Source organism: Protobothrops mucrosquamatus, unplaced genomic scaffold (genome assembly GCF_001527695.2).
Source record: "Protobothrops mucrosquamatus isolate PMUCROS unplaced genomic scaffold, P.Mucros_1.0 scaffold3569, whole genome shotgun sequence".
In the NCBI taxonomy this organism is placed as follows: Eukaryota; Metazoa; Chordata; class Lepidosauria; order Squamata; family Viperidae; genus Protobothrops; species Protobothrops mucrosquamatus.
In genome coordinates, this window is record NW_015389534.1 from 43,097 (window position 1) to 65,467 (window position 22,371).

At 37.5% G+C, this 22,371-nt stretch overlaps 2 protein-coding genes across 2 annotated transcripts; one reads left to right on the forward strand and one right to left on the reverse strand.

Annotated features, from left to right (window-relative positions):
- Positions 1–1,311: 1,311 nt before the first annotated feature.
- Positions 1,312–7,118, reverse strand: CBY1 (chibby family member 1, beta catenin antagonist). The gene is made up of 4 exons (XM_015827239.1): positions 7,022–7,118; positions 6,085–6,190; positions 4,357–4,472; positions 1,312–2,805 (listed from the first exon to the last, which is right to left on the reverse strand). Exons 1-4 carry the CDS (start codon positions 7,097–7,099, stop codon positions 2,725–2,727), a joined length of 381 nt encoding a protein of 126 aa, XP_015682725.1. The 5' UTR covers positions 7,100–7,118; the 3' UTR covers positions 1,312–2,724.
- A 1,324-nt stretch (positions 7,119–8,442) lies between these two features.
- On the forward strand, positions 8,443–21,594 carry FAM227A (family with sequence similarity 227 member A). The gene is made up of 12 exons (XM_029286403.1): positions 8,443–8,545; positions 9,547–9,603; positions 9,756–9,877; positions 10,739–10,824; positions 11,502–11,580; positions 12,102–12,190; positions 15,259–15,405; positions 16,140–16,241; positions 18,056–18,160; positions 19,123–19,246; positions 20,263–20,370; positions 21,479–21,594. Coding segments are annotated over exons 2-12 (1,080 nt in total). The 5' UTR covers positions 8,443–8,545; positions 9,547–9,601.
- Positions 21,595–22,371: the final 777 nt, after the last annotated feature.

A 22,371-nucleotide genomic window follows, 5' to 3' on the forward strand; every position in this document is an offset into this window, starting at 1 on the left:
GGGGAGTGAGACTAGGGTAGCTTCCGACAGCCAGAGCTCCCCCTAAGGGGTGCACCCGTAAGAGAAAAGGAGGGGAGAGAGAGGAGAGGATATAAAAGGTTTTGGCGGGAGAGGCTTCTGTGAGACAGGCAGAGGGATCCACGAAGGAGCAGAGGCTGTGGAAGAAAAGCCCAGCAGACAGTGGAGGAGGGAAGGGAAGAAGGGCCGACTAGTCACCTGACCACCAGAGTATCGTTACATATTGATAAATATGTTTGTCAGTGCAGAGGGAAAGCGATTCAGCAAAGGAACCACCACCAAAGATATTAAAACCAGCACCAAATTGAAAATACAGTGAAAATAATTTGAAGTTTGGATTTTATTTCGTGGAAGAAAATGATCAGCAGCTGCCAGTTTGTGTTATCTGCAATGAATCCAAGCATTTCATGAAGCCACATTTGCTGCAGACATTTAACAAAACAAAAAAAACCTAAAGACCACACTGAAAAAAGCCAGTAGTATTGTTCTTGAAGAAGAGAGACGAATTTATAAAATGCCATGCTGCTTTCATGAAGTCCACAACCATGTCAAAAAATGTCTGGAAGCATCTTATGTCTATCAATTGTCCTTGATAGCTAAAAGAAATCAGCCTCACACAATCATTGAAGAAGTCATGGTTCCCTCTGCCATTACAATTGCTTCAATTCTCTTTGTTGAAAAAATGGCTGATGTTATTCGTAATATTCCATGTTCTAACAACACTGTCCAAAGACAAATACAAGATATGGCCACAGACATTACTCAACAAGTGGTGGAAAAGATCACAGCAGCAGAAAAATTTGCATTTCAATTGGATGAAAGTATTGACATCACCAGTGAAGTACAATTAATTGTCCTTGGGCAATTCGGACTATATACTGGAACACGTATTGTTTTGTCGTCCACTACCAGGCAGAATACCTGGGGAAGAAGTATTCACAATAATTGACATTTTTTTCAGTGGGCATGGAATATTATGGACTTGGTGTGTAGCAATTTGTTCCGATGGTGCAGCAGCTATTACAGGAAGAGCTTCGGGCGTGATAATACAAGCTAAGACAAGAAACAGTTCTATTATTTCAAATCATTGCATCTTGCATAGACATGCACTTCTAAACAGATGAGCCCATACTATGGCCAAAAGACTGATACTACAGCATTGGACAAATGAACTCATGGCCCCCTTGATTCAATGGATTGAAGACTCCCGCTGCCTGTGGTTTTGCTCTGGCTGCCTATGAGCAGATTGCTTCTAAACGTAGCTTTTGTATACATTATGCACAAATATAATGACATTGGGACTCATTTATACAGAATACAGTTGGTTAAAAGTCATATAAATTTTATCAGAAATATATACATCTTAAATATTTGTATTAGACAAGTATATGATTGTATGACATTTGTTGTAATTTTTTGTTACGGCATTTTGTGATTTTTTTTCTTTTTGAAGATGTATATATCACTATCATTTTTGTTCTTTGTTAATTAAAAAATAAAAATAATTTTAAAAAGTATTTATGTGATGAATTAAGAATCAAAAATAAGAATTGACTATTCTGTGTGAAGATCGAAGAAAATCGAAGATATATATAAAAAGTTGTTCTTGCAATTTACAGGTAAATTATTGTAGTTATAAGGCAACCTTAACTAATTTTGATGAATTATAGAATAAATAGGCCATTTTTGAGATGAATGTGTTATGTCATTTAACTATCTGTGAGCAAGTGACTAATCTATTAAAACAGATGCCACAACAAATTTTTTAGCTTTTAAGGTTCAAGATGTGTCCTTTTTCTGATGTCATAGATTTAAACATTATCTCACTGGTGGCTTTGTATATATGTTCAGGGAAAGTGCAGAGGTATTTGTGATACCTCCTGTAACACAGGAACTACATGAAAAGATATGGTGTGCTATCTATTTTGTCTGCCATATACCAAATCATTGGCAGAAACTACAATCCAGAGGTATTCTGCAATCTAAACATTAGACTCCTAGATGCCAAGGCATACATGGATAATGAACCTAAAGTAGATTAAAGAAAGACAATGGCTTATTTTAGACCCAACATGAGTCCAGGCAACCAGTTCCTCTATTTGTATGAAGCAAAAAGAGGCTACGTTGCTATGGTAGTTCACACACAATCCCTTTCATTAAGACAGCATTTATAATCTAAAGTTGACTTTCAGTTCTGCCTTGTTTAGAAGCAACTTACCATGTTTTCAGTCTTATGAATTATGAGTAAATTCAGCTTTCTAGCTTGTTTTATAATTCACATAAGCTGAAGAAACTGAGTGCATGCCGCATATATAAATATTCTAGCTTAATAAATTGACATTTCATTATCAGTAAATATCCTGAGATATATTGCAAGGAATGTTCATATCTTCTCACCTGATCTTTCAGAATGGTTGCTATCTTCTTGGGATGGTGACATACATGTTATCTATACTTAATCATCTGTTAATAATATAATGAATATTAAGAGCACTTGGATAGAAGTTTCACAAAGAAAAAAAGTAGATACTAGCTTCCTCACAGCACTGGAACTTACTATATCTTAGTTGCCCTGACTATAAAGAGTCCAGAATAGCAAAATCTTCCAAGGCAGATGTGACTTTACAAGTGATGAATATCATTGCTTTAAATCGTATTTGCCCGTTATTTCCTCCCTCTGTCTCTTAGTGATTGCCAATTTATAATTCACTTTCTCCTTCGGCTGTAATTTTTCAGTTCTTCTAATTCCTTCTCCATGAGGTGGGATTCAGCAGTTGTCTCAGAGAGCTGAAAGTGAAAGGCATAAATGGTAATGGAAATACATAAATACTAATGCTGCGGCACACCCAGAAGTATTTTTCTTTTAGTTTTATTCCAAAGCAAAATTATTCCAAAAGTTTGGATAGATGGGTTGGGTTTCAATCATGTGTTTGGGATAAAGGTAATATTTAAAAATAAGTTATCAACCGCAGGTAATGTATAACATATATGGTATTCTGTTCTATATTCTTAAAATACATTTTCAGACATTGAATAAAAGATCTGAACGCTGCTTCCTGCTGTTTCTACTAACCAGTAACAACCGTCATTTCTAAGTCCGACCTGCAAACCAATATGATCTTGTGGGACCTAGAACACAGATGATCTCTATACCAGTGGTTCTCAACCTTTTGAATGCCGCGACCCCAACCGATCGTAAGTCGAAGACTAAACTGGTCGTAAGTCGAGGACTAAACCGATCGTAAGTCGAGGACTACCCAACCGGTCGTAAGTCGAGGACTTTCCCTGCCCGGGAGCGCCACACATGCGTGGTTCCGCCCCCTGCACCGGCCGAGGCGTAGCTGGCAAGCGGCAGAGACGGAGCAGGCCGACCACCAGCTGGCCCAGCCCAAGGGAGGTAAGGCACCTGCTGGAAAAGGGGGAAGAAAATGGCGGACAAAAAAATGGCAGACAGCCTTGCTTGGCGACCCCCATGAAATGGTCGATCGACCCCAAATGGGGTCCCGACCCACAGGTTGAGAACCACTGCTCTATACTGTAGCTATGCTTGGCCTGTGAAACAGCATTCCCCGTAAGTCCATATATCCTGACTGTCACAAATTTTTAAAGCTGGCTTTTCCAACAAGCCTTGGAGTAGTTTGGATCATAATTTATTCTGTTTATTTATTTTTAATTGTTATTGGGTCTTTTTTTGTTCTTGGTGTGTAGTTAAATATTATTTTTATTACTTTTATTGTTTTTAACCCTAATGTTTAAGCTATCTAGAGTTGTTTTGTGATTTGAGATGGCATACATGCTGAACAAAACAAGTAAACTATTTGAAAATTATCTGGAAAAAGTCTCTCTTTCATTTCTCACTCAGAAAAAGCCTGTTGCCAGTAGTAGTTTTAATTTTCCAGATTTAAGTTTGTATAATGAGATATCTAAAGTATCTTGGATTAATGAATGGCAGGTTTTGTTCAGTGGGAAATTCTTCTTATGGGCTGTCCTGTGCTGTGGCCAAAAGCTGAGTCACCTAAAGCAATCAATTCACTTTGAAGATACAAGCATGTAAAGAACAATATACACTGGGCTCCCAACAAAGCATTTGCAGATTACTGAGAGCCTTGTGCTAAAGCAAAACCACAGCTCGTATACCTTTGGCCTCAAGCTTTTTACCACCACACCTGGAATTGGCATGTGTGGCACCCATAGTAACCGATTCAAGAGGCGTGGAATGCAATAGCACCACAAATCTTCAAATCATACTAATTTGAATTTGCAAATTGTGCTAAGAAATCATTAAGAAGCTAAATAACTCCTGAAATGTGATAAAAACAGAGGACACATTGACCTTACCATATCCAACAAAAGATCCACTTTCAGCCGAAGAAGATTGTTCTCTTCTTCTAGTTGCTGATTCCGTTTGCGAAGACGCTGTGTCTCCCTGCGATCCCCATTGCTTCCAAATGATTCTGGAATTACATATCCCAAAATTATCTAGTTGGAAGATGAAAGATGAGAGCTAGAACCCCAGCAAAAACCAATCACATTAGCTTTACTAAAATAGACAAAATAACAAGTCAGAAAAACAGTAAACTTCTGATACAAAATAACACTCTATATAGAATAATTAAAGCATTATAAATAAAGATACTGCAAGCAATATATTATAGCAAATGACTTAGGTCTGGTCTAGTATAAAACCGAGGCCAGAAAAGGTATCTTTGAATATCATAACGTTTTAGTTGCAGCTAAAAGTTCTACAATGACAGTGATGACAGCCAAACGTTTTAATGATGTAAAAATAAGGTCTTAGTAAGTTTGAGTTTGAACCCTTTTTGCATTCCAATCTGCAAGATAGTTTTACCTTTCATTTCCCAGGTGGACAGATAGAAGCCTATTATAGTACTCACATCAAGGGCTCCAACACAGACTCCATTTCATTCAGGCCCAGAAGCCCCTGTTGTTTCCTCTTTGGTTACAGCCTCTCAGAACTTAGAATATGTCTCTTAAAGTTTCCAAATATTCCTTATATTTGGATACAGGTAGTCCTCAACTTATGACATTTGGGACTCAAACTCTGGTTGCTGAGCAATGGGATTGTTAAGTGAGTCACATCCAATTTTACAATCTTTTTGCCATGGTTGTTAAGTAAATCACGCAGTCATTAAACAAATCTGGCTTCCTCCACTGTCTTTCGAATCAAATTGCATACCTATCAATAGATATCCCTATGGGTATGTTCTGGTGCATATTAAGACTATTTTATGCCTCCAAGAGAAAATGAAATTTGGTGTTGTATAAAGGATTAGAAGGAACAAGGTCTGTCTCAACCTGTGATTTAGCAAGAATACCAAACCAGATTAAACTATAATATGAATGCCAACCCTAATATAATAATTACTACTTGCACACCCAATCCAATAACAACCAGTTTTTGCAAAAAAGATGATGGCAGGAAGCGCATCAGGTGATTATGCTCCTTTTTGGAAGGAATCAGGATTTAAGCCATCTCATCCTTAAGCACGACGGTAGAATAGTGGACATACGATCCTGGATCTATACTGTCAGATTACAAGTTGTCTTCAAGTTATAATAACAATTGAGTACACATCGAGACTGTTGCAAAGCAGGTCACTATGTGACTGGACCCAATTTTATGACCTTTTTTGCAGCAGTTGTTAAGTGAATGCCGCAGTCATAAAGCAAATACTGCAATCATTAAGCAAAAACTTAAATAAGCTATTAAATATATGAATTTTTTGCTATGGGCCATTTTCTGCCAGAAACCGGAAGTAAACATCAATTTTCTACAAAAACATCATAAATTATGATCCTGTGGCTGCAGGGTGCTGCAAATGGTTGTCAATGCAGGCTGGTTACTGAGTTTCCAAAATGAGGTCATGTGGCCACAGAGGCGAAGATGCTGAAACTTCAAAATGGACTGGAGTACTTTTTTGGGACATGTCATAACTTTGAATGGTTCCTAAGCAACCAGTGGTAAGTCAAGGATTATCTGTAGAGCTATATCTCTGACACTGCAGAATACTGCAGTCACTGAGATAATTGCTCTTTCTCTCTTACCAGTTATCCACTGGCCATTCTCAAACTTCAGACTCTGTCCAGTGAGTGTCATAACAGGAGTTCCATATTCTAAGCCCAACTCAATTTCACGGGTAGATCTGTCCAGCTGAAAAACAGAAAAATCACTTTCAGTACTTTCACAATATTTTATTTTCCTTAATTTCTATTTATTTTCTAAGCATTAGGCAAGCTTGTACAAAAATGCCAAATCCATTTATTCTAGGGCATAAAAAGTATATATCTTATTTAAATATGCACAGGAAGTTGTTTAGCATCCTCACACTGATGCTACCATAATATTGCATCATTTTAGAGAAATATGGATGCAATGCTATAGCTTTAGTGTCCAGTCATTGCAGAATAGGTTGAATTCCCACCATCAAGATCAGGAAATCTCCAATATCAGATTTCTTTTCTAACCTCCTCTGAAACTAGCTCCTTCTGAGATTGGGAAATGGAAATTATAAAAAGTTCAAAACAAAACAGTAAGAGGTGGACTAGGCTGAGTTAAGATGTAAACCCCACTCTCTTCTCTAATATGTTACAAAACAGAATAAAGATTCCATAGAGCTTGAGAACTGCTCTAAATCTCTTCTTTTCCACACAATGAAAGGAAAACTTATTTTTATTTATACAGTGGTTTCTTCAAGTGGGGATAGATGGCCAAATACATTTTGCTTTCAAAATAGAAATATGTGGTTAATGTAGCCAACAATTTTGTGTTTTTATGTTCAGTTTTATAGTTATTTATTGTTAAAAAGGATATTTTATTATTTAAATAAAAATGGGTAAAGATGTGTAACATCACAAGTAGGATTCAACAAGTAACAATGTTGGCTCTGCCTTTCTGAATAATTTATATGTGACAATGGCTTAAAGATTCTTATATTCTGATGAAAAAAATAGCATAGATCTTCAGTTTTTTTCCAAAACTTACCGAATGGAGGTTGGAAAGTGAGGCTGATTTTCTGGGTGGGGTTTTCTTTGGACTGAATGTGTTTCCAAAAAGTGGCATCCTTCTAAATTCCTCTTATCTTTTAAAAAAAAAAATCCCAAAGATTATTATTTCATTGAAAAATGCATAGATCAATCACTGCCCACAAGGGTTGGAGACAGAGAACTTTTCGACTTCAACCAGACTATAAATTCCAAGCCTATATAGAAGCCTACATCTCCAGAAGATACCAGGTTTGGCCAAATAGCCCTGAACAACCATAAACATTGCTTTAATCAAATGCAACATGTGAGTATCTGTGCAATAGTGGCTGCTCGGCTGAATTTCACTGATGTGTCGCTGAATAGACCGTCTCCTCAAGGTAGCGGGTGGCAATTTTAAGACATCTTTCAAGCGATCCAGCCCTATTACCGTCTCTGCCCCCAGCAATACCCCACTGGAGGATTTTTGGAGAATCAGATATTCCGGACCTCCTGTGCCATAAATGTCGAATCCAAGTTAACGCCACATTTAAAGGAGCTCTATGACAAGGGGCGGCATTTTCTTGAAGCCACCCTGCATCTCATACCTAGTCAAACCAAATTTAGGGAAATTTCACACCATGATCACGATCACAACGCACACAACCGTTCCAACCTTCGAAACCAATCTGCGCAGGCGCGCCCTTAACCGGCGTTTGAAGCTTTGCACCCCGCGGTAGCCCCGGGAGGATAGCGCAGGATAGTTGGGACAGCAGACAGTACCACACGAGGGGAGGGGGAGATTATTTTTATTGCACAATTGCGAAAATAAGCTTTGATGTACACTCATTCAAACTGAATATATATATAAACTAAGGACGCGTAACTAAACCTCTTAACAGGAGAAGGTGGCCCTATGGGTAGAAGGCTTACGAAGTTATAACCCGTATCAGAAGATACAGCCCCCCCTCCTCGTGTAATGGTAGCGACCTACGTTACTGTGAAAGGAGGCGTGAACAGCAGCAGCGGCAATAGGATCTTACCATCATTGTAAACTGGGGGGAGGAAGAAATAAAGAATAATGATTTTGATAGAGATATTTTTAATGTTGTTGTTCAGAAGCTGTGTTCTCAAATAAATTGTTCCCGATTTATTACATTTTCCAGTAATAGCGAAGAGGGGCTAGGCTCCCCTTTAGTCTGGTATAAAGGTAGACTAAGGCAATAGTTTCTTCCGTTGGTTGCTATGGTAACAGAAGGACGCCAAGCGAGGGAGCGAAGCTAAACTCTTCCGGGAGAGGGCGGTCCGTGGCGTGATTCGAGCCTTGGCTGCTGTCGGGAAAGTGAGCTTTCTATTCCGTATTAGCCGTCCCCAAACTGAACAATGGTTGCGAGCTGTGAATGTGGTGTGTTGTTCCTGAGCGGGCAATGCTCAACAAGTTGTAGTTCCCATGTACCAAATTAGAGTCTCAGCCCGTCCAGTTTGCTCTTGGACAGATCCAGGCAGAGAAAGGAGCGCGATGCTTTGTTCCACTGTCGAATTTCTGGTATTGTTAGGAAGCGTTTTTTAATAATCGGAATCTACGTTCTAGTAACTTAAAATCCATTATTCTGGATCCTACAGTTCGGAACAGTACAGAATAGATCTTCATCATCCTCTATGTGGTCTCCTTTTTATTTACCCTGCCTTGATGTAAGGCAGTGGACTTCGTTTCCACTGTGATTTATTTTATATCATCACGTAAACCATATATCTTCCCCACAGTGCCCCATTTTCCTATATAAATGTCTTAAGTAAATAAATTCATGTTGGAAACTGAGCAATAGCTAGCCAATATAATTAAATCCAAGTTCATTTTTTTTTGAAGAGGATTGTATTGGAGCCCACTTCAAAGTCCCCAGCATATTGTCCCCCTCCCCCCACCTCCCCCACTACATTCATGATAGTCCCAATTCAATCTTCGCTTCCCTCCCTGATAGCTAATGCAACTGCTTTTTACTCTGGCACTTCCTTACTTCTTGCAGACTCTTCCCAGATGATATCACAAGGTGTCACCATGGTTTTATTCTTGGACTCTGTCCAGCCAGCTTCTAACTCAGTGGTTCTTAACCTGTGGGTCGGGACCCCATTTGGGGTCGATCGACCATTTCACGGGGGTCACCAAGCAAGGCTGTCCGCCATTTTTTTTGTCTGCCATTTTTTCCCCCGCCATTTTTTCCCCTTTTCCGGCGGGTGCCTTACCTCCCTTGGGCTGGGCCAGCTGGTGGTCGGCCTGCTCCGTCTCTGCCGCTTGCCAGCTACGCCTTGGCCAGCGCAGGGGGCGGAACCACGCATGCGCAGCGCTCCGGGGCAGGGAAAGTCCTCGACTTACGACCGGTTTAGTCCTCGACTTACGACCGGTTTAGTCCTCGACTTACGACCGGTTTAGTCCTCGACTTACGACCGGTTGGGGTTGCGGCATTAAAAAGGTTGAGAACCACTGTTCTAACTCGTATGAAAAATAAATTCCATCTGCAAAATACTTCATTAATATATCTTCCTTAATAGGGTCCAAGCTATTGTGAAAAGAACTTCCAACAACAAGTTGCCAATATAGTTTCCTATGTAAGTGACTCCTTTTGTTTCCACATTCCAACACAAGCTGATGATAATTTGTTAACTTCAAGGATGATTGAGAATAAAATGACTGAATAAAAGTGTGTTTAAATAAAACTATGCTTTCCTTCCTGATTTTTTTTTAATGTTGTTTTCTGCAGGATGGATTTCATACATACTAAAGCATTTTTAAGCCCCCTAAGTGGGTTCTTGATTTTGCCATCCTCAACCCAAGAAGAGAGAAGCAAAACCATGAGTTGCAATTTAGATGACCTTCCACGCTGTATCTTTTTTTTCACTAACTACAAATAGCATGAAGTTTGCATGAAAATATTGCTTTATATTTACATGTATATTTCCATTTAGCAGAAATATGCTTTTGTGATACAAATTGCTATTGGACCAAGTCCCCACTTAATTTATTTTAAAAGAGACTTGAATTGGATCTCTGAATTAAATGTTTGTTATGAAAAATACAAATAATTGCAACCAAACAAACTAGATTATTTTAATTGTGATAAAAATAATTATTTGTTCAGAGTTTTACAAATCAGAGTAAACTTCAAATCTGTGATAGGTAATAGAAAGGTGAAATTTGGCAATCAAATGGATGTCCTTTGGTTCCTTACACAGTTATGAAAAATACCTTGTATGTGAAGTTAGTGTCATTAAAGTATTTGGGGTCAAGAAAAGAAGCTAGCAGAGTTAAACCCCAACAGCTCCTTCACAAAATACTAACAGCAAATCTAAGAATTTAGTAGTATTAATTATGAGAAGATGGAATGGAAATTCAATTCTAACTTTGCACCAACCAAGATCAGTATTCTAGAAAGTCTAGCTTCTATATTCTTAAATGATTTTTTTTTTCTTCCATTTGGTTGTATCCAATTCTTGGAGACTGCCTGGACAAGTCCCTGCAGTTTTCTTGGCAAGATTTTTCAGAGGTGGTTTGCCATTAGGACTAGAATTCATGAGCTCCTGGTTTCTAGCCTGGTGCTTTAACCACTACACTAACCAGGCTCTCCAAATAAAATAATGAATATCATATTTAAAAAGCAATATTAAAGGAAAAAGGAACGGAAATAACAGCAACATTTGTATATTCTCTTTATAGACTTGAAAAATCCCTTAACAAAATTGTTAGTGTATGTCATTGGCAATATACAAAATGTGAATAAAAAAATATCTCATTTAGAATTGGGACTGAGAAGATATGACAGTAGTGATGTGGTAAGCAAAGATATATTGCAGCATTTTTAACATGCAGAATTCCAGAATGTTTTTCTGATGTAATTTTAAAAAACTTAGGGATTGTCAAATACTTTGCTTAGCCTTTCTGATGACAAGCTAAAAATCAGTGCAGTTTTTTTGTTTCTAAATATAAATACACTTATATAGCTGAGTAGGTGCACAAAATAAAAGACAAATACTAAGCTGATGAAGCTACATGAACAGTTTAAATAATGAAAGCTTTTCAGCTTGAGAGTACTTATGCACAAATGTATATAGTAGAAGAGCATAAAAATAGTTAACAGACTTTGGGGAAGAGTATTGGTGGTTATTAGTTGTATTGCTATTCTTCACACCAGAGTTAGATCATTCTTGTTCCACATGAATGAATTATTTACAAGGTTAGACATTGTTAGAAATATGGAGATTTGGATTTCTTTAAGTAAATGAAAATTTATAGAGCAACTGGAAATGAAAAACATGATTCTAGGAAAGCCAAGCACTTTAAAATTCCATTACTTTTGATAGAGGAGATGTATTATTTTAACTGTTCAGATAAACAGGAATTACAGAATAGAGAATATTTTATTTTACAGTTCTCCACAAATAAGATAAATTTCAGAACTTTTAAAGAAGATTGTATCTGTTTATCTTTTTCTTCACTGTTACGACTGAAGGTGATTGAGGATATGATGCAGAGGAAGTATGCAGGGTTGAAGGGTCCTAGAAAAGGAAGACGTATAAGCAGAGTAAAAGGTAAGCATAATGACAATATTAAATTAGTGATCTAATTGCTTCAAAACATAAGATTTCATTACATCATATTTAAAAATATCCCTTTTTGTCATTGTTGCTTAAATCAGATGTCTTACCAAACTGTTCTTCTAGTAACCATAGATAAGAATCCAGAATGTTTGAGGAAACTGCTGTTAGATGTGTACTTTTACCCCACTTCTATCTGCTCAATATACAGCTTCAAAATTTCATAAGTTCACTCCTGGAGCATGAGTACAATTAGGGATGGGGAACATAGCAATGGTCCTAATTTTGGCTTATCAGAGGATTATGAATCAGGGCTAATACCAAATTATAGTAGCTGATTTTTGTGTACAAATAGGCTCCATTTAGGTTTAAATGCATGACAATACAAAAGCTATTGACAAGGAAAAAGTCTACATTTCTGGGCCTCCTGAATAATTACATACCAATTAAATTTGCATATTAAGTGTGCTTCTACTCAGGTGGTCAATATGAGTGTTCTTGTTTTTATATTGCAGAGAAGGAACAGGTGGTGATACAAAAGTATGGAAGGCTTGGGTCAGATGCAGGTACTTTAAGAAATCAGAAAAAAATAGCTCAGAAAAAGGTATGATATTGAGTGGCAAATCAAGAGTCACTCTTTCCTATAAGTATATAGTATTTAGAAGCTATATTATTCTTAATGGTTAGGAAATACAAACTTTACTGTGGGATGTATGCTATGAAGAAATCATACAGGATAAGAATTTTTATATTTAGTGACTTTAAGGCCGGGGGATGCTTCTGCGACCCGCTGTGGCCTGATCTGGGCTCCAGAGGTGTTTTCCAGGCTGCTGCTGCCCGGATCTAAGGCCAGGGGATGCTTCTGCCCCCCCATGGCTCGATCCGGGCTCTGGAGGCATTTTCCAGGCTGCTGCCGCCCGGATCTAAGACTGGGGAACGCTTCCGCATGCCCCCCCGCGGCCCGGTCCGGGCTCCGGAGGCATTTTCCAGGCTGCTGCCACAGGGATCTAAGGCCGGGGGATGTTTCTGCGCCCCACCATGGCCCGTTCTGGGCTCTGGAGGTGTTTTCCAGGCCACTGCCGCCTGGATCTAAGGCCGAGGAACACTTCCGCGTGCCCCCATGGCCTGATCCGGGCTCCGGAGGCGTTTTCCAGGCCCCATCGGGCTGCGGGGAGGCCGCAGAAGTATTCCCTGGCCTCAGATCCAGGCGGCAGCAGGAACCATGGCAGAGAAGAGATGGATTTTTTTCTAGTGAGTCCGGCATGGCAGGAAGGGAGGAGAAAGCATGCGGTATCTTAGTGGGTCGGGGAGGCCTTGGGGGCCTGTTCCATCACTAGGCCCTCCATGGCCTTCCCCATCCTGAGGTACCTCATGTTCGCTTAATGAGCCACGTGCGTCTTAATGAGCAAGGGAGTGATCTCATTCGAGGTACGAGATTCACTCTATGAGTTTTTGAGTTACGAGTGGAATGGGCAGGATCCATTACACTCATAACTTGAGGACTACCTGTATTTAGCATTTAGTAAAGAGTAAGCAATCTGTGACCCACATTTTTTTTTAAATCCTAGAACCTGCTCTGAGTCTGCTTATTGCACCTTTACAGTATAATTTGCCACCATATTTATGCAAAATACCTACATGATCATAGTGCGAATCCTCTAAAATAAAATTAAAGTAGTTATAAAAAACAAGAAACTCTGAAAGTATAGGAAAAAAATCTTAGCTTTCTCCATGTATATGTAACATTAAATAATCAATGAACCCTTGGATCATCATTTCAGAGATATTTCCTTACCAGATTCCTCAAACCTTTAGCACTGAGTTTTTCAGCAGAGCTCCTAGTGTATTTGAAAAGTGCTTAAAATTCAGGGAGATATTCAGAGATGCATCTGCCTTGAAAGTAGGTCATACTGAATTGTATAATATAATCAAGTATCAGGAATTGACCACAAGAAATGTGTTATAACATTTTGTATTATGTCATAAAATATTTTATGATGATTTTATAAGATTTGCCAAATTTCAATTCTATGGAAGTCATGGGTCCCAGATTTTGGAGGCATTTTATAAGTTAACCCATATGAGGTACCTTGGTTGAAAAGATTTTGTTCTATGTTTCACCGTTTCACTGAGTTAAAAGTTACAGACAAGAGATAGATAGATATTTATATTCATTTTATATTATTGCCACATCCACTGAAGATTTGGCCTCAGCTCTACATTTAAATCATTCCTCACTCCTGATTTAGACAATAGTTTTAAACATTAACATTTTTTAAAAAAAGTATTGTTAAAATATTGAAATATAAAAGGAGGAAAAGAAATGAGACAGAACAAAGGAAACACCATATATAGATTTTAAAAAAGAAAAAGGCATAGTAAATAGATCTTCCCCTTCCTTTCCATTGTTTCCTCAACCATTAACCATAATATAAATATTTATACTTTAAATAGAACATTAGTGGTTGTTGTTCACTTCCAATTAAGTCCTAAAAACGCTATTCTATATTACATTCAAGAAGTTTCTGCATTCATTATCTTAATGTAGTCTATAAAATAACCCAGAATCTTTATCAACCCCATATTATAAATAAGAGTTGTGGTTGAAGGCCAAACCAGGCATGAACTGAAACACCTGGTAGATAATTATTAGCCCGGGTGGATATGAATTCTATTAGAATCACTGTATGTGGCAGATACCTCCCCTGAGAAAATTTTCCTCCTAGTTGCACTTACTGCTAAGCCCAGAGAAGTAAGGTCTGACTGGTATAAATGACAGCTTACTTTCTTTTATCTACCAGGATCCAACCTTTGTTTCAGGTATACCATAGCTGGACCTGGAATGACTTTATAAAGCTTCATTTGGTACACTAATGTTGGTCATTCCTGCTAAAGGAAGATCTAGACTTCGTTATGAATCCCATGGTTTGAGGTTGGACTATGATAATATAGTCTGTACAAAAATAAAAATACTATTTTCCTAATAATTATAATTATATTAATTAAATAAAACAATATTCATAATAGTAAATATTGTTATGGAAATAACGTAGAATTTTAAGGATGTGGAATTTATTGTTATCATCATGCACCACTTGTATATGAGGAAAAACTTAAAATACTCCCCACATGCTTGAATAATCATATGCATTGTCCCTCCCCTATCAAATTAAAATCTCTTAATAGTGTTTTTTTAGTAAAAGAAATGCTTAAAAGAGCCAATAAATAATGTAGTTTGGCCCATAGTCACAGTCTGTGCAAGCAGATTTAATCTGCAAATTCTATAAAGATCAGGAAGCATAAAGTAGTATGTTCTGGCTTATTGTGTATATGGTAACTGTCATTTTACTTAGCTTTTACTTACAATGACTGCTTTAATCGGATCTGAGGCCTGAATCCTGCTTAATAAGCCTTAGTTCATCACTACAAGAATAACTAGGGCTTAATTTGCTTGGTACAGTGAGTCCCTAGTTTGACTTATTTACCAATACATTATACATTAAACTTAATATATTCTGGGCAATATTGCACCTTGATTGAAAGATAGCTAACCACACCCATTTTATTAGGCAGACGGACATTCATTTTTTCTGAACAGATTGCTTGAGTACAACCTATTGAATTATGGGCCTCCTATGTTTCTCATGTATTATTTCTTCCTTTGATCCTTAGATGATCACAGAAAAGAATAAACTTGTAGAGCTCTATCATTACCCAGGATATCATGAAGAGGAAATGACACCACTGCCCAATGGAATAGAGCTGAATGAAATTTTGGAGAAAGTGATTCGTGCTCAGAGTAAAACTGTAGTTGGGAAGGTAGTTCAGACCTTCGGGGTTTATGTGGCAATACTCTTACTTCTGGAGAAAAATAGCAGGGATAGATTAACCATATATTTACTTGCTTTAATGTCTATTAGCACCTGATATTAAGTGGCCTTAATGCCCCCTGGTGATGACTGCACAGGGATTTTGGTTTTTTCCTTGCTCAGCTTCAAATGAGTACAGTAGATCTAGTTATCTTTCTAATTAACAGAGTATCTAGATGCAACCACTTGGTATGAACAAAAGATTCCATCACTCAGTTACCCAGGATAAAGATTCAAGGAACAACTTTTGTGATTTACAGATTGAGATGAAACCAGCTTTACAGTTTGAATTGGCTCAGTTGAGAGCATGATCTTAACTATTCTCTTCAGGTTTGAACTATGCTTACTTATTCAGATTAGTTCACAATTTGGAGAGCTGAGATTCAAAATATAACTTAAACCCCTTGTTATGACTGCTTAATATAGTTCTGATTAGGCCCGCTAGGTCTAAGGTAAAACAAGATGATGGAGTAAATATACAGTAAAATAATCTTTTCAGACAATTCTTAAAATATCTTGACTAGTAGTTCCCAGCTGACCTCCTCCAGATGTACAAGATATTGCCAGGCTTTGTCCGTTCATAGAGGGAAGTCAGATAATTGCAATTCCACACTTGTGGAGGGTTCGTAACATAGGAGGGAAGACAGATATAGACTATGGTGTTACTCTTTTGTTTCTTTACAGACGAAGTGGGCTGTGAAAATGCTGCACAGGTTTTTTGATGTTCCAAGCACCCGAGCTGTTTTGCTGGATAGTTTCTGGTGGCAATTCCTGCACTTATATCATGTAAGGATAAAGGGTGGTTATTGATTAGATTGTTAAATTCCATTTCTCCAATTTTTCATTTTTTGTTCACCATTTTTATATCATTTCACCTGTTTTAAAAAAATGGTATTCCAAATCTATATCTCTAATATGTTCTATATAATTATAAAATTATAATAAGCTATTCAGAATTTTGAAATATTGGCAAAGAAAAACTATAATGGGTTTTTTTAAAGTCTTATAACTATTGCTTTAATTTGGATTTTTGCATTAATAGGAGTACAGGTAGTCCTTGACTTACACCATTTGTTTAGTGATGTTCAAAGTTACGACACAGAAAAGGTGACATGACAGTTTTTCACACTTTCAACTGTTGCAGCATTCCCATGGTATGTGATCAAAATTCAGACACTTGGCAATTGACATGTATTTATGGCAGTACAGTGTCCCGGGGTCATGTGATCATGCGACCTCCTGACAAGCAAAGTCAATGGGAAAGCCAGATTCAATTAAAAACCATGTTACTAACTTACTGCTGTGATTCACTTAACAACTGTGGCAAGAAAGGTCGTAAAATGGGACAAAACTCACTTAACATCTGTATTACTTAGCAATGGGAATTTTGGGCTCAATTGTGATTATAAGTCAAGGACTACCGGTAGCTTGCTGACCTAAGTGTCCTTTCCAGTTCTTTGATTCTGTACCATATACAGTAATGTTAAAACGATGTTATTAAAACCAGTGAAATACATATTTATTATATTCACTAAGGTGTTATGTTAACAATTTTGTATAGGGGAGAGAAAAAGTCGTATCTGATCATATATCTCAAAAATGTGAATATTGCAATCCAGAGCATCAAACTTACAAATTTACAAGGATAATGCAGGAGGAGAGAATCAGACAATGTCTGTCTGTCTATCGCATTTTTGGCAAACCGATACAGTATATTGGGTGTCAAACTGGCAGCCCCGCAAAGGCCACACCCACCCCGCTCCGCAAAGGCAAAAAAGTCACGATACATCACAGTACATCACATGACACGATCGAATTTGACTCCTGTGCAGTATATGATCCTTCCTCCTTCCCTTCCTCCCTCCTTCCCACTTCCCCTTCCCTTTTAACTCCCTCTCCCCTCCCTCCCTCCCTTCAAATTTATATTTCTTAAGTAAAATTGTCTGAGTAGCCTGGAATTGAAGGATAGCTTTCTTTTATTTAGGAAACTTAAATTACTTATGTATTGGAGGTTTTTTTGGAAAGAAAATTAGGAACATAGAGAAGTAGATTTTACTAGAAGCCTGGGATATGTTAAGTTTTATTTTTGACAATAATAAAAATAAAATCCATTCACAATCTAATTGTTCATACAGAACTGTATTTATAAAGTCTAAAAATATAGGATACATGCTACAAATGTTAATTCAAAACCTAGATAGATTGTCCTTAAATGGTAGCATTGAAGAGGGCTGATGAACCTCCAAAGTCTGTAAGTTAACATGCAAAAGTGATTATATGACCCCAAGACACTGTAACCATCATAAATATGAGTCAGTTGCCTAGCGTCTGAATTTTGATCACATGACCATTGGGATGCTACAACATAAGTGTGAAAAATGGTCATAAGCCACTTTTTTCAGTGCTGTTATAACTTTGAACTGTTGTAAATTAAGGATTATCTGTACTTCTCAGAGGCAGTCCCATTTACATCTAATGACAGTATGCTTTTACTTTAGGCTTCTTGTCACTAGTTTTCCTTCCCAAAATTCCATTGCCATGACACTGTGGTTAAATAAATATGCCTTCAATAACTATGTAATTTATACTTCTCCCAATAGCCAAATCGAGAAATTCAGGGGCACTTATTTGAACGCATTGCAGAAAATTATGCCAGCATTCTATTAGGCAATCCCAGGGTTTCAAACCAGGAATGCATCCTCAAGGTGAGTAAATGTTTTAAGAAATACTGGACTATAAGCGATATTAGTGTTATTTTTTTAATCAAATCTTAAGTGTGATATGATTTAAATTTTAGAAATACAGGAAGACGTTTTAAATCTAAGGGTTAAAACTGGGACACTATTGAATATTACACTATGGTTTCTTTTTCAATAATCAGCTTATGGCTTCTTATTGTGTAAAATGTATGCCATCTCTTCTTGATTTCCAGTTAATACCAATGCTTCCCCCTCCTAAGAAAAATAGATAAAAATAAAGATGAACTTAATCTATTTTCATAAGCAGTCAGTATTTCTGTCAGTAGCTTTCTTCTGTTACAGTACTTATTTCTAGGAACTAGTTTTCAAGCAATACGGAAGTTCACTTGAATGTGAATTTCTGTCTACTTTTCATTAATACCAACTCAGTATCTATGTAGTTATCTACATCTTTTTTAAACTGTGATTTAATCCGCCAAAATTATATATTTGCTATCTTTACTCTTGTGGCACGCTACGGTTTCGGAGGAGTAAGCTAAATGCAACATCACCATCTGAGTAATTATGTAATGATTTCTACTGGAAGAAATCATTGCTCAAGCCTATACACAGAAATCTTCTTGTTTATATCTGAGCGAAACTAGATAAGATTCAACAGTATTCAGGGGGAGGGGGAATTCGGACACCTTCGGGCCCATATAGGGATTCTAGATTAAGTCCTCATTTGACTCTTCCCCCTCGCTCTGTCAGTTCTTTCCTATTGAAGGTTAGGAGAGAAGATGACGATTATCTGACTGCCAATCATTAAACTTCTAATTGAGGGACTTTTGAAAAGATTTTAAGGAGGTTTAATATTCTTATAACACAGGTTGAAAATTAATTGGCTGAGAAATTTAAATACTCAAATACAATTGCCATAGATTTATTTGAGATTCACACACACCCTCCTGCTTTGTTTGAGTTTTTAGTTTTTTCCATCACTATTGAGTCAAGCTGTGTACATCTGCTTCTGCTCCTGTTTCCCGAGGTCCTGGTTTAATACCTCTGAATTCAAAGCCCAACTTTGTGATGTATTCTTCGAGTGGCTGGGAGGTGAGATGCCATGATATCCTTACTCAAGAAATGGTCATATAAGTTTTGAACATGCACTGTCACTGCCTTTCCGCTTACTTATCCTAGATGGGAATCAAGGGATGAATCTACTACTTGCACCTTCCAAAAATTAGTTTTTTAAACTATTGCAACAAAAATGTTGATTATGGCATAAGTTTTTGTGAACTAGAGGCCAAAGTGTGCCATAATAATAATTTTTTTAAATGTTTTTTTAAGATTCTTTGTTGTTTCAGCTAGTTATATGCCAAGATAATTTGTCCTTGTATTTCTTAAGCACAGTATTTTTTATATCAGTTAGGCAACTTTATGAAAAAAACATTTAAACACAGCATGTAATATGGCATATGAAAGAATGCTGTTTATAAAGACAGCATACTCCACGCCTATACTGTAGTGTTTTATTAACTTCTGGTGGTATAACCTTTTAACAGTTATCCTGTAGTAGGTCAGGAAAAAGATCTAAAAAAGGTTCTCCAATTTTTTTCTAATTGCTTGAATACTTGGAATTTTATTGCCCTAGGTAGCTAGTGTACCTTTATTTAGGATGGTTGTCACTGTCTACCAATATATGAGTTAAAGATCAGTTGTGTTGCCTGGGCTGCATAGAAATCATATCAGTTGGAATCTCAACATATTTGGATGGCCCAGGTTGCAAGATACAGTATATGCACCAAAGCCTTTTTCCCAGTTATGAACCCAGGTGGCTCATAATCTGAAAAAAATATGATGTTGTGCTGGAACTAAACAGATCTATCCCTCTTGGCTGTATGAATACAGACTGGTTGGGAACAATAAATGTTAATCTCTTCAAATGATCTTTACGTAATCAGATAGAACATGCTATTTGAAAACACGTGTATTAATTTGAATTCATTCAGTTCTTTAAATTTCTTCCTCTCACTCCTTTTGTTTCCGTATATAGTCTAAGTCATAGTCAACATCATCCACTAGATTATGATTTTTACTATGAATCCTTTTTTGCACAACCTTGTTAGGTACACTGCATGAACCAAGAAGTTTCAATAAATGGGATTACTCCCAGCTGGAACCAGAACGATCAAGGAGAGAAGATTTGATGTCAAGAAAGAAAAAAATAGGGACTGGTAAAAATCCTGATAACATTTATGTTTTTCTTTCTTACATAAAGGAAAATGATCATTGATTTTAAATGAAGTAGTTTCTCATTATGAACCATTATAAAGTATTAAACGGTAAAGGGAAAAAATGACATCAGTAAAATTTAAACAATATGCCAGTTCCCCTTTTATTATATTTCAATCATGCCAAGAAGTCAAAATGAAATCAAGGTTTGTATAGAGTTGTCATGGATTAGTGTTAAATATATGATTTGCTTGCAAAATTAAAGTTTTAGTAAAACATTAATAGTACATACATCTTAAAGCAAAGATCAGCTATAGTAAATAGATTAACCTGAAAACGGTGCTCAATTTGTCTGAGATTTTGTAGAACGTGAGCATCTGGATGTAAATAACTATTGCAAGTCATCTTACTACTTTCTAATCCACTCTATCATACTAACTGTAATATAAGTCTAGACACTTGGTTTAATTTTCTCAGGATTATGTACCTACACAATACCTGAAATTTTCTGCATGTGGATAAATGGCAAGTTAAAACAACCCTGATCATAATATGCCTTAGAGATGAAGAACAGTCTATAGCAGTGATGGTGAACCTTTTAGAGACCGAGTGCACAAACTGCAATCCAAAACCCATTTATTTATCACAAAGTGCCATTTAACCTGAATACTGAGGTTTTAGTTTAGAAAAAACAACTCATACATTAACATCTTTTGTCTTAAAAGAAAAACACAATAATAACAAAGCTTTCAATGATACAAACAACTTTTTATTGAAAGGTAAATGTTTGCATTTGGCATGCTTTTGAACAATTAATGTGATTTTTGCTGTTTTATGTATGCTGATAATATGTTTAAACTTGGCTTATACTTTGTAAGTTTGAGAGCAACACATGCAGCAGCCAGGTCATCTATTAGTCTGTTTCTGGTGTCAGGTTTGATATAATTCAAAGCTGAAGACAGCTGCTCACAAGCATAAGATGATCCAAACAAAGTAAGGAAAGCAATCTCAAGTGCTTTCATTGACTTAAAATTATTTGGCAGAGAATTCCACACTTTAAGGATTTCATTTTCAGAACTGTGCTGTCCTTTGCCATCCTTGTTTTCGCAGGATTGCTCTCAATAAGAGTAAGCCACGCTTTGGCTCCGTTTTTGCCAGGAAGGGGCTTGGGAAATGGCTTTTTCCTGGTGAAAACAAGCCTCTGGGCCCTGATGCTGGTGGAGTGAGGCAGCGGAGGCCAGAGCAGACCCTTCCCCATCTCCCCTCGCTACCCCAAAGCCTCCCTTCACTAACCTCCTTTCCAGCTCTGTTTACCACCACCGCGTGCAGGGCAACAAAAGAAGCTTGTGGGGCTACCGATTTAAAAAAAAAGTTCAACCAGACCTTCCAACTTTGCAAGATCTTTTTTTTTTGCGAGAAGTTGGAAGGTCAGATTGATCTCTTTTTTTTTAATCCCACAAACTTTTGTTGCCCTGCACAAAGAGAACGGAGCTGGAAAGGAGGTTAGTGAAGGAATGTGGTTGCCCTGGGGTGGGGGTCAGGATTTGGCATTGTGGATGCCCTGAGCCCATCTATTCCGTGCGGCCGGCCTGGCGTAGTTTGATTATGTTTCAGTGGGGTTTTTTTTACGGGTGTGTTTTTAGAACAGGCCTGTTATTTAATTCGATTTTAAAACAAACTATTTATTTATTATCGTGGTTTTTAGTATCGCCTGTTCACCGCCCTGAGTCCCGCAAGGGAGATAGGGCGGTATATAAATTTAATAAATAATAATAATAATAATAATGGGGGTTAGGGTTTGGCATTGTCCAAGGGAGACCACTGTGCCTCAGATAGACGGCGTGGAGTCGCTCCTTGTGAAGTGGGGGAAAGGGGTGCAAGTGGGCTTGTTGATTATATACCTGGCTCCCTGCTATGTATCAACAGCCCTGCCTGAGCTGGCTGACGTGATAGCCGGGGTGGCGGTGAGGACCCCCAGACTTATGGTCTTGGGGGATTTCAAC